Source organism: Eretmochelys imbricata, chromosome 4, assembly GCF_965152235.1.
Source record: "Eretmochelys imbricata isolate rEreImb1 chromosome 4, rEreImb1.hap1, whole genome shotgun sequence".
In the NCBI taxonomy this organism is placed as follows: domain Eukaryota; kingdom Metazoa; phylum Chordata; order Testudines; family Cheloniidae; genus Eretmochelys; species Eretmochelys imbricata.
The window spans coordinates 137,864,955-137,877,415 of record NC_135575.1 but is presented as its reverse complement, the minus strand read 5'-3'; the positions used below and the strand labels follow the sequence as shown (position 1 = coordinate 137,877,415).

The 12,461-nt window shown below is 41.4% G+C and overlaps 1 protein-coding gene across 3 annotated transcripts in view; it reads right to left on the bottom strand.

The window, feature by feature from the left end:
* The window catches only part of PTPRA (protein tyrosine phosphatase receptor type A), a 258,757-nt gene that overhangs the window by 42,638 nt on the left and 203,658 nt on the right, over nucleotides 1-12,461 (bottom strand). For all 3 annotated transcript variants that reach the window (XM_077816029.1, XM_077816026.1, XM_077816027.1), the window contains one exon: nucleotides 11,258-11,281. In XM_077816029.1, the coding sequence (XP_077672155.1) occupies nucleotides 11,258-11,281 (24 nt within the window). The remainder of the gene's footprint in view (nucleotides 1-11,257; nucleotides 11,282-12,461) is intronic.

Below are 12,461 nucleotides of genomic sequence, written 5' to 3'. Positions count from 1 at the left end.
TCTCTGTTCTGCCCTAGATTTTCTGAGAGACCTTGGGCATGTCACTTATTTATCCGAACCTCAGGTTCCCCAGCTGTAAAACGGGTATAAGTACTTCCCTATTCTGAGAGCGTTGTGAGGATATATACACTACAGAACGTTGAGGATATATATACTAAAGAGTGAGGCCCTCATTATTATGGTAACTGGGGGGGTATATAATTACCTTAGATAGTGCTAGGCACTGTACATATATATGTAAGAAACAGTGCTTGTCCCAAAGAACTCACCATGTAATTAGACATGAAAGACAGCACAGAGAAATGAAGGGCCAGATTTTCAAGGGAAATCAGCACACTGGTTTCTCCCATGACTGGTCAAAGGTCTTACACAGTCTGTGGCAGAGCCATGAATACCCCAGTCTCAGAACTGTGCCTTAATCACAAAGCCATCCACACTTCTTAAACATTGTCAAGAGGCTGCAGAAATGCATGCTGCTAACCTTGTTTGGTTCCCTTCAGTTTTCTTTACAATCAAATTTGGAGAAAAAAAGAAATCAGAATAAAAACAACTCAAGATAGAGTAGCAGCCGTGTTAGTCTGTATTCGCCAAAAGAAAAGGAGTACTTGTGGCACCTTAGAGATAAATTTGAGTGTAAGCTTTCGTGTGCTACAGCTCAGATGAAGTAAGTTGTAGCTCACGAAAGCTTAAGCTCAAATAAATTTGTTAGTCTCTAAGGTGCCACAAGTACTCCTTTTCTTTTTGCAAAAAGAGTTTGTTCATAAAAGCCCAGTGAAAAAGTAAATCACAAAGCAAGGAGCTCAAAGACTCCACCCACTGCTATGTGCTCATTGCTTTTTCAACACCCTAAACCAGCAACAGACAGTGTGGTTGGGTGGGGTGTGGGAATAGGGAAAATAAATCAGGTGTGTTCTGTTTGGATATTTTAGTTTAAAAGGCCATATTGACTTTAGAAATCAGCACAGGCCAAAAGAGGCCAAAGTCAACAGCAACCCATCACTGTCAAGAAATCCCATAGAGGGGGAAGGGGGAAAAAAAGGCAAGAGTCATTGAGGCTGTCTTGTAAAGTCATTTTTATTGGCTCCATCCCTCACTTAGTCTAATACAGTCTCCCTGTTGACATGAGCTGCTAGACTCATCAGCATTTGTGTTTGGGGTTTGTAAATGCAAAATGAATGCACACACACGCAAAAATGTGTGCACATCATTTACAGACATTATTACAAGGATTGCAACAGTTAAAGTAAACGTGCACACAGCTGAGTGAAATTCTCCCCAAAGCAGAGGGCCAACATAGGGCTAAGGCAGCAATTAAATCCACCCAATTGGGAACAGCTGATTCACAATTCCCACATGTCCCATGGAAATCTGGGATTTACTCATGGCATTTTGCAGGTGCAAACTTCAACTCCATTATGGAAAATGTACCTCACATTAGCAAGTTTCTTTCATTTTTAGCTATTATTTGCATGACAACAGAGCCACATGAAATCGGGGCATCATCATGCTAGGTGCTGTATATGCACTAGTTAGAGACAGTCTCTTCCCCAAAGAGTTTGCAGTCTAAATAGATAAGCCAAAGGATGGGAGAAAGGAAAGATCATTATCTCCATTTTACAGATGGGAAGGGGAGACTCAGAAATTAAGTAACTTGCCCAAGGTCACACAGTGAATTTGTGACAGAGTCGGGAATTGAACCCAGATTTTTCCAGGCCAGTGCCTTGACCACAAGCCTATCCTTTCTCCAATCAAGGTGTTGCAGATAAGGAATTTTAGAGGCGGTTTATGTTGACAGTTCTTTCAATTGCACAAAAGGAACTAGTGTCTACCTCAGTGGTATCCTTGAAACTTGAAAGTGTGGGCCATATTCACTCCCAGGGTAAGTCCACCTGTTCTAAGGAATTACAATACCTCCAGGGATGTACTTGACTCACTGGTTTTAATTCACTAATTTCTAATTAAATAACTGATTAACAATCATAGTGCCAGGAAAGAGATTAAAAGTCTTCATGCTCTTATTTTCTTTTAGAGTCTAAAAGCCCTCTCTGCTTTTATGGCTCAGCATATTCAGATTCCCTGTCCGATCATGATTCAATCTATAAAAATATACAGGGCTAACAAAGAAAAGCTATTAGCATCCTATTAAACAAGGGTGTATTTGATATAAAACTTCATTTGGGAGTGTTCACTAATAAACAGGTTTGCATTCAGTGTTTTCCGGAATTCCTGCTGACATTTCATAGCAGACACGGCAATCAATCAGACAAGTGCTCTGCCCAACAGTGGAAAAACATGGTGCAAAATCTGGGAGGGGACCAGTTCTAGATCACAGCGTTAGAAACCTAGCAGAGCATGCATGAATATGCACGCACACTTTTTTGCCCTGATTCCTAGCTGGCTGCAGATGGGCATTCCAAACTGCAGCTACCGCAAGGTTCCTCAGGACTTGGGGGCAGCAGCGGAAACAATTTTGTTATTATTAACAACAACTACAGTCCCTGGAACTGGCAGAGATGGGGAGAAGGAAAGGATGGAGCCCCAAAAAACCACAGAGGGTCTTAGATGATTAATCCGCTTTCTTTGAAGTGGATCTGGCTAGGACAATATTCTCTGTACATGGCTTCCACGCTCTCAAGTATCATTCTTAGGTTCTAAGGCAGTGGTCCCCAAGCTGTGGGGCACGCCCCCCTGGAGGGGCCATGGAGGAATGTTCAGGGGAGCACAGTGGGGCCCTGGTCAGCCCCTATTAGGGGTGGGGAGGGAGCACCACCCAGCCCTGCTCTGCCCCCAGCTCTGCTTCAGCCCTGCCCCAGCCGTGTCTCCGAGCTCCTGGCTGCAGCTCAAGCCATGACCGCAGCCTTGTTCCTAACTGCAGCCCCTGCCCTGCTCCCAGCCCTGGCCCCTGACCATGGCTCCCAGCGGGGCGTGAAAAAGTTTGTGGATCACTGTTCTAAGTAGTATACAGAGGGACTCATAACCAGCTTCTCTTCTTTTCTCCTTCCTTGCTCCCAACTCCCTGCCATAAGCCATCACACACATTACTTTCTTTCCAACCACAAGCCACATGACCTCCCAACTACTTCCCTCCACCCATTACCGGCCTCATCTCTCCATTGGCTCCATGCCAGATGTTCCTAGCTCCTTCCTGGACTGCTCTCCTGATGATCTGCCTTTCCCAGGCTGTATCATGATCCTGCAGCACATGAGCATGCATACAAAAATAAGATTTACATATAGGTATTAGGGCTGTCGATTAATTGCAACTAACTCACATGATTAACTCTAAAAAATTAATTGTGATTAATCGCAGTTTTAATTGCACTGTTAAACAGGAGACTACCAATGGAAATTAAATATTTTGAATGTTTTTCTACCTTTTCATATATATCTTGTATTCTGTGTTGTAATTGAAATCAAAGTGTATATTTTGATTACAAATACTTGCACTGTAAAAATGATAAACAGTAGAAATAGTATTTTTCAAATCACCTCATACAAGTACTGTAGTGCAATCTCTTTGTCCTGAAAGTGCAACTTACAAATGTAGATTGTTACATAACTGCACTCAAAAACAAAATGTAAAACTTCAGAGGCTACAAGTCCACTCAGTCCTACTTCTTGTTCAGCCAATCGCTAAGACAAACAAGTTTGTTTACATTTACAGGAGATAATGTTGCCCTCTTCTTATTTACAGTGTCACCAGAAAGTGAGAACAGGCATTTGCATAGCACGTTTGTAGCTGGCATTGCAAGGTATTTACATGCCAGATATGATAAACATTCATATGCATCTTCATGCTTCGGCCACCATTCCAGAGGACATGCTTCCATGCTGATGACAGTTGTTAAAAAAAATAATGCGTTAATTAAATTTTTGACAGAACTCCTTGGGGGAGAATTGTATGTCCCCTGCTTTTTTACCCACATTTTGCCATATATTTCATGTTATAGCAGTCTCGGATGATGACCCAGCACATGTTGTTCATTTTAAGAACACTTTCACTGCAGATTTCACAGAACTCAAAGAAGGTACCAAAGTGAGATTTCTAAAGATAGCTACAGCACTCAACACAAGATTTAAGAATCTGAAGTGCCTTCCAAAATCTGAGAAGGATAAGGTAGGGAGCATGCTTTCAGAAGTCTTAAAAGAGCAACACTCTGACATGTAAACTACAGAACCAGAACCACCAACAAAGAAAATCAACCATCTACTGGTGGCGTCTGACTCAGTTGATGAAAATGAACATGCCCTGGTCCGCACTGCTTTGGACGGTTTTCAAGCAGAACCTGTCATCAACATGGACACATGTCCCTGGAATGGTGGTTGAAGCATGCAGGGACATATGAATCTTTAGCGCATCTGGCACATAAATATCTTGTGACACCGGCTAAAACAGTGACATGAGAATGTCTGTTCTCAATTTCAGGTGACATTGTAAACAAGAAACAGGCAGCATTATCCCCTGCAAATGTAAAACTTGTCTGGCTGAACAAGAAGTAGGACTGAGTGGACTTGCAAGCTCTAAAATTTTACATTGTTTTATTTTTGAACGCAGTATTTTTGTACATAATTCTATATTTGTAAGTTCAACTTTCATGATGAAGAGATTGCATTACAATACTTGTCTTTGGTGAATTGAAAAATACTATTTCTTTTGTCTTTTTACAATACAAACACTTGCAATAAAAAATAAATATAAAGTGAGCACTGTACACTTTGTACTCTGTGTTGTAACTGAAATCAATGTATTTGAAAACACAGAAAACATCCAAAAATATTTAAATAAATGGTATTATATTATTAACAGTGCAATTAATCACAATTAATTTTTTAATCGCTTGACAGCCCTAATAGGTATGTGCATGCTGCATAGTTGGGATCTGAAGCGGAACTTCCCCATAGCCAACAGCATTTGGATCAGGCTAATCTCTATATTTACAGTACCAGGAAATCGACAGTGAGATGGGAGTGTGGTCTAATGGATGAAGCACTGTTCCCCATGTCTCCCTATATGTACATAATGTCCTCCCTGAACTGATCCATAGGGCCAAGTTCCTTCTCCTCCATATTTCTCAATGCTCACCTCTGCTGAGATACCTACAAGAAACTAGAGGTGAGGAGCAAGCAGCTGAGGGGCAACTGGAATAGGCTGATACTCACAACAACCAAAGAGTACCAACATATACTGTAAGATACTATATTTGTTATTGCATATTTCTCCCAAACTGTTTACATGTTGCTTATCTTCTTAGATCGTCAGCCCCAGGGTACAGGAATAAATTTGGAGGTTGCTTACTATAATGGGCCTCCTGTAAATTCTGGATTACTAGGAATTTTTAATAAAATTCAGCAATATCTATGAAAAACAATATTTTGCAATTATATAATGCTTCTCATCCCAAGATCTCAAAGCACTTTACTTGTGTTATTTAAGCCTCAGTACACCCTTATACAGTAGAGATGTATTTCCATTCTACAGATGGGAAAATGGAGGCACAGAGGCTTTTCCATCTCTTGTCTTTATCTGAAGACTGGATGTCTTTCCAGAAGATACGGTTTAATCAAACTCAAGTTACTGGGCTCAATACAGGAGTTACAAGAGGAAATGACTTGTTTGGTGTTATACAGGAGGTAAACCTTGATAATATGGTCATTTCTGACCTTAAAATTTATACATCTAGCTGACACAGTGAGCCAGACGTGAACTGATCTCCTGAAGAACTCAGGAGTTTTGACTTCCAGTCCTTTGCCCCAACTACTGGATAATATATCTATCTTTGTACACAATGTAATGAACTGGTATGTGTGTGTGTGTGCATGCACGCACATGTGTCTACAAATGCACCCCTCCCCCCCCCCACACACTATCTTCTGCTGGATGGAATCAGAACTGATCAACTTTGTATCATAGTCCCTATATTGCTTTCACCTAAAGGAGATTCTCCTCTAGATTAACTGCTTTTGGAACAGGTGGTTCCGGGTCTAATCCTGAGGAAGTTCTGAATGGCCCTGTTGTGTGCAATGTAGTGAAAATGCTATAAAACCAAGATCTGGTATGATATACACATTTTCATTCTGAAATGCCATATTTAAAGAAACAAATCAAAGAACAAAGAGGCATTAATTCTCTGGCATAATCCATCAAGCTCAACTCTCCCTATGTTCTGCAGTAATGAATCTTACAGTAGCACTCGGAATTCCAAACTACAGCCATCTGAGGATTAAAAAACGAACAGAGAAACCAAATTCTTTCAGGTTTCTAGGAACATATCTTACACAGAAACTGCTATAGGTGTACATATGAAAGAGAGAGAGAGAGAGACACACACACACACAGAGTGTATGAGTAAAATTAAAGGGTTATTTGTTTTTTATATAACAGCCCTAAATAATAAGTAGCCAAAGTGTGATTTATTCTCTGACATTTACCATCTTGCACCACTCCTCTTGAAAGTTTAATGATCACGGGGGGAAAAAAAATACAGAACATTTTCACTCACTTTCAGTGAAAGCTCCTTTATCTTGCTTGCATTAGAGACACCACTAGAAATTTGTTAAGGGGGATAAGTTTTGAAGTGTCATTAAAGATATTGTTAAAGATGTTGCTGTAACTTTCTTTACAAGCGTACCAGCAATTTCCCTCTTCCCGATACTAGATACATTTTTTTAAAGTAAGTAGCTCCCAAAGGGCATTTGCCCTGACTTAAAAGAAGACAAACTATATTTGCTCAAAGCCTTCACTTCCCTATAAACTCTTCATAATGTTTGCTCACAATGCTCCTTACATTTAAAGGAAAACTCCAGTGTAATTTCTAAGATGCTCTATTCATAACAGGCCTGATCCTGCAGCAACCAGTCCTGATGAAGTCAGCTAATGAGCCTGATTTTAATCTCTGTCATGGTTTCACAGTGTCATAACATCGCTGAAGTCAATGGAACTATTTAATGTACACATCATTGTAAAAGAAACCAAACCAGGTCCAAGGGGAGCTCTTGCATGAGTAAATAATGCAGGTTCAGGCACCACACTAGAGTATCTGGACACAAAGAAGAGTAAAATCAGAATGAAAATATGAGGCCGATCTGCAGCAGGTATAAATCAGTGTAACTCACTGACTTCAATGGAGTTACAGTGATTTACACCAACAGAAGATCTGGTTCACAGGATAAAATTCTGCTCTCAGGTACCCTAGTGCAACCTCACAGAGGGCAAAAAAATTAGGTTCAGGCAATAAAAATGTTTTGTTGTATCGAATGGGAACAAAAGTTCATGACATTTAAAAAAAACAAAAAAAAAGCGCAACTCAAAAAACGTGGGTGTTCCTTTAAATATCCCCCTTGCATTACGGAAAACATCAACACCTTTCACTGGTCCCTAAGAACCAGGAAATGAAATTGACCAGCTTAGTTTAACTATCCAAGCCAGTGAAGTGCAAAAAATAAACTAACAGCAGCAGAGATAAAAAGTAAATCACATTTTTGCAATTTTTTGTTTCAGCATCTGCAGGTGTGAGAGAGCACTGAACAATACACATGCTGTGCTGGAGGTAGGGGAACTGTGCAGAAAGTTTCCATAGGTGTACAGCCAAATTTTAAAATGAATTCACTTGGCCTGTATCCCTTTTGTTTTCACTTTCTGAGAATGTTCTAGCAAACATGTTTATTGACAAGAACATTTGCAGAAACAGAGTATCTAACTAGTTATTTACACTGTGCATAGAATCATGAGAGTTGCAAATCTAACCAAATTAACTGGAGCACCTTGTAACCTAATCTAGCTGAAACACTGAACAGAGTATTGCTAAAATATCTGCAGAAAGCTAATTTCAAAGTACAGAAAACCAAACTAAAAAGACCAATGGTCTGCTCCGGTCTGGCAATTCCTGTATTTCTGAATTAATTTGTAATTGCAAATATTCCAGAGGGAAACCTGAGTGTCTAAATTAAACTCAACTAATCACATGACAGAAACAGACCAAATGACCTATCATTATAATCAAAACAGCTGGAATTTTGATTATTTGCTGGCAGATCTGCTCATGAACAAGAATTATTCACAGGAATTATTTGGCAAATACTTTGAAAAATGAACACATTAGGGGAAATCATGATTAACAGGCAATTCCCAAGCAGAAAAGGAGAGGTAAATTCTTCAAATAGCTCTCATAGATACAAATTATTTACCCAGATCTATGGAGGTTCTAATGCCAGATTTTTTAAAAGAGTTTGGCACCCCCAATAGAAGCACTTTTTTCAAAAGAATTTAACATCTACAGGTGCCAGGCAGGGGCCAGATTTTCTACAGAGCCCAAACACATTAGAATCATAGAATATCAGGGCTGGAAGTGACCTCAGGAGGTCATCTAGTCCAACCCCGGGCTCAAAGCAGGACCAATCCCCAACTAAATCATCCCAGCCAGGGCTTTGTCAAGCCTGACCTTAAAAAACCAGTATGGAAGGAGATTCCACCATCTCCCTAGGTAACGCATTCAAGTGCTTCACCACCCTCCTAGTGAAAAAGTTTTTCCTAATATCCACCCTAAACCTCCCTTACTGCAACTTGAGACCATTACTCCTTGTTCTGTCATCTGCTACCACTGAGAAAAGTCTAGATCAATCCATGCTCTCTATAAATATATCAGAGGGATAAATACTGGGGAGGGAGAGGAATTATTTAAGCTCAATACCAAAGTGGACACAAGAACAAATGGATATAAACTGGCCATCAGGAAGTTTAGACTTGAAATTAGATGAAGGTTTCTAACCATCAGAGGAGTGAAGCTCTGGAACAGCCTTCCAAGGGAAGCAGTGGGGGCAAAAGACCTATTTGGCTTCAAGATTAAGCTTGATAAGTTTATGGAGGAGATGGTATGATGGGATAACATGATTTTGGCAATTAATTGATCTTTAACTATTCATGGTAAATAGGCCCAATGACCTGTGATGGGATATTAGATGGGGTGGGATCTGAGTTACTACAGAGAATTCTTTCCTGGGTATCTAGATGGTGAATCTTGCCGACATGCTCAGGGTTCAGCTGATTGCCGTATTTGGGGTCGGGAAGGAATTTTCCTCCAGGGCAGATTGGAGGAGGCCCTGGGGGCTTTTCGCCTTTCTCTGCAGTATGGGGCACAGGTCACTTGCTGGAGGATTCTCTGCACCTTGAAGTCTTTAAACCATGATTTGAGGACTTCACTAGCTCAGACATGGGTGAGAGGTTTATTGCAGGAGTGTGTGGCTGAGATTCTGTGGCCTGTATTGTGCTGAAGGTCAGACTAGATGATCATAATGGTCCCTTCTGACCTTAATGTCTGAGTCTTTAGAACCCCTTTCAGGTAGTTGAAAGCAGCTATCAAATCCCCCCTCATTCTTCTCTTCTGCAGATTAAATAATCCCAGTTCCCTCAGCCTCTCCTCATAAATCATGTGCTCCAGGCCCCTAATCATTTTTGTTGCCCTCTGCTGGACTCTTTCCAACTTTTCCACATTCTTCTTGTAGTGTGGAGCCCAAAACTGTACACAATACTCCAGATGAGGCCTCACCAACGCTGAAGAGAGGGGAATGATCACATCCCTCGATCTGCTGGCCATGCTCCTACTTATACAGCCCAAAATGCCGTTAGCCTTCTTGGCAACAAGGGCACACTGACTCATAACCAGCTTCTCGTCCACTGTAATCCCTAAGTCCTTTTTTGCAGAACTGCTGCCTAGCCACTTGGTCTCTAGTCTGTAGAGGTGCATGGGATTCTTCCGTCCTAAGTGCAGGACTCTGCACTTGTCCTTGTTGAACCTCATCAGATTTCTTTTGGCCCAATCCTCTAATTTGTCTAGGTCCCTCTGTATCCTATCCCTATCCTCCAGCATATCTACCATTCCTCTCAGTTTAGTGTCAATTGCAAACTTGCTTAGGGTACAATCCACGCCATCCTGCAGATCATTAATAAAGATATTGAACAAATCTGGCCCCAGGACCGATCTTAGGGGCACTCCACTTGATACCGGCTGCCAAACAGACATGGAGCCATTGATCACCACCCGTTGAGCATGACAATCTCGCTAGCTAGCTATCCACCTTATAGTCCATTCATCCAGCCCATACTACTTTAACTTGCTTGCAAGTATACTGTGAGAGACCGTATCAAAAACTTTGCTAAAGTCAAGGAATAACATGTCCACTGCTTTCCCCTCATCCACAGAGCCAGTTATCTCGTCATAGAAGGCAATTAGGTTAGTCAGGCATGGCTTGCCCTTGGTGAATCCATGCTGACTGTTCCTGATCACTTTCCTTTCCTCTAAGGGTTTCAAAATTGATTCCTTGAGGACCTGCTCTATGATTTCAGGTGAGGCTGACTGGCCTGTAGTTCCCCAGATCCTCCTCCTTCCCTTTTTTAAAGATGGGCACTACATTAGCCTTTTTCCAGTCATCCGGGATCTCCCCTGATCACCACGAGTTTTCAAAGATAATGGCCAATGGCTCTGCTATCACATCCGCCAACTCCTTTAGACCCTCAGATGCAGTGCATCTGGCCCCATGGACTTGTGCTTGTCCAGCTTTTCTAAATAGTTCCGAACCACTTCTTTCTCCACAGAGGGCTGCTCACCTCCTCCCCATACTGTGCTGCCCAGTGCAACAGTCTGGGAGCTGACTTTGTTCGTGAAGACAGAGGCAAAAAAAGCATTGAGTACATTAGCTTTTTCCATATCCTCTGTCACTAGGTTGCCTCTCCCATTCAGTAAGGGGCCCACACTTTCCTTGACCTTCTTCTTGTTGCTAACATACCTGAAGAAACCCTTCTTGTTACTCTTAACATCCCTTGCTAGCTGCAACTCCAAGTGTGATTTGGCCTTCCTGATTTCACTCCTGCATGCCTGAGCAATATTTTTACACTCTTCCCTGGTCATTTGTCCAGTCTTCCACTTCTTGGAAGCTTCTTTTTTGTGTTTAAGATATCATTAGGCAGAAAGCACTTTCAAAAATCTGATCAGAATGGTCACATGGGGAGCTTCTGGGTGGCTGAATACTTCTGAAAATCTGGACCTTACTTGGATATCTAAATAGAAGCTGAGCTCATCTAGTCCAATAATAGGTGATGAGCTCTTGAAAAACTGGCCCCTGAGCACTTTCGATATCCTGCCCCTAAGAACGCATTCTGTTCTTTCAAACACTATTAAAAAAACCCAAAGCACCGCTGGTGACGCTTAGCAGAGGAATACACAGTATACGGACATAACATGGCAATGAGATGTGAACTTCTCACCTCTTCTGTCCGGATCAGAATCACCTGCACAGCAAAAAAGGACAAAACATGAATATCTTAGCCACACAGAAATACAAATTGTAAGAAGAACTGGGGGGGGGGGGGGAAGGGGTGTTAGAAATTGAGACCGAACAATATTGTGACACAATTAACCCCTGTGTTTTTAGTGCCTGCTTCACAGTATTTGGTTCTTCTTTTGACTCCCTATCTCCTGGAGTGCTGTGATTATATGAGAACCTCAGCTTTCATTTCAATAAAAAAAAGTACATTTTTAGCTGTTCTGGTTGTGGAGAAAAATTTGAAAACATGAGCTGAGTGAGCCCTAATGTCTCAGAAACCAAATAAAATAACTGCAACTTTTTCCCCCCAAATCTCATGATATTTAAACTGATCTTATGTTTTTGAGACCTGACTCATGATTTTTGAGCAGTTGGGGCTGGTATTGCTAGAAACAGACCACTCATCAGGTCCAGGAAGGATGGGCAGACAAAGGTTTCAATGGCTACTGAAATGGACTATAAAAAATAAACTGAGAAGAACTCAAGGTTATTTTGTATAAAAATATAATATGCAGTGGCAAACAGAACAGGAGTAAAACTAGCACACAAGACTGAGGAAATTCTTAAGGCAAAGAAATCACTTGTTTGTAAACAGTGGAAGTATGACAAATACCATTTTCAAATGGAATTCAAGCTTTTTATTACATTCTAATACATGCTGGCTTGTAGCACTGAGAACCCTGTTCACTTTTATTGCCACTTAACCTCACACTGGGGTCTCAGCACATAAGCAAATTGCCCCCTTTAAGAGAGAGTCCTGTACTTGTCCCATTAGCTTTGCCTAGTGAAGGAGGAAGCAAAAAGTGCTGCCAGACAGAAAGATGAATCCAGAGATCACAGTCAGGCTGAGCAGACTCTGAAATGGAGGCTGCTGCTATGTAAAATCTGAGCTCTGTTTGCACCATCCAAGGCTCAGTGAGAAAGACAAGAGCCCCCTAAGAATGTGACTGCATGTAGCTACCCACTGGGCATAATTCTACACCAGTGCAACAGAGAACAGTGGTCACGTGCGTGCATTCATGCATGCGTCTAAAGACTATGGGTCAGATCCTCAGCTGGTGTAAATCAGAATAGTTCCATTGCCTTTAATGGAGTGATGCCAATTTTTATCAGATGAAGACCTGATCCAATAAAGAAGCTGGGTC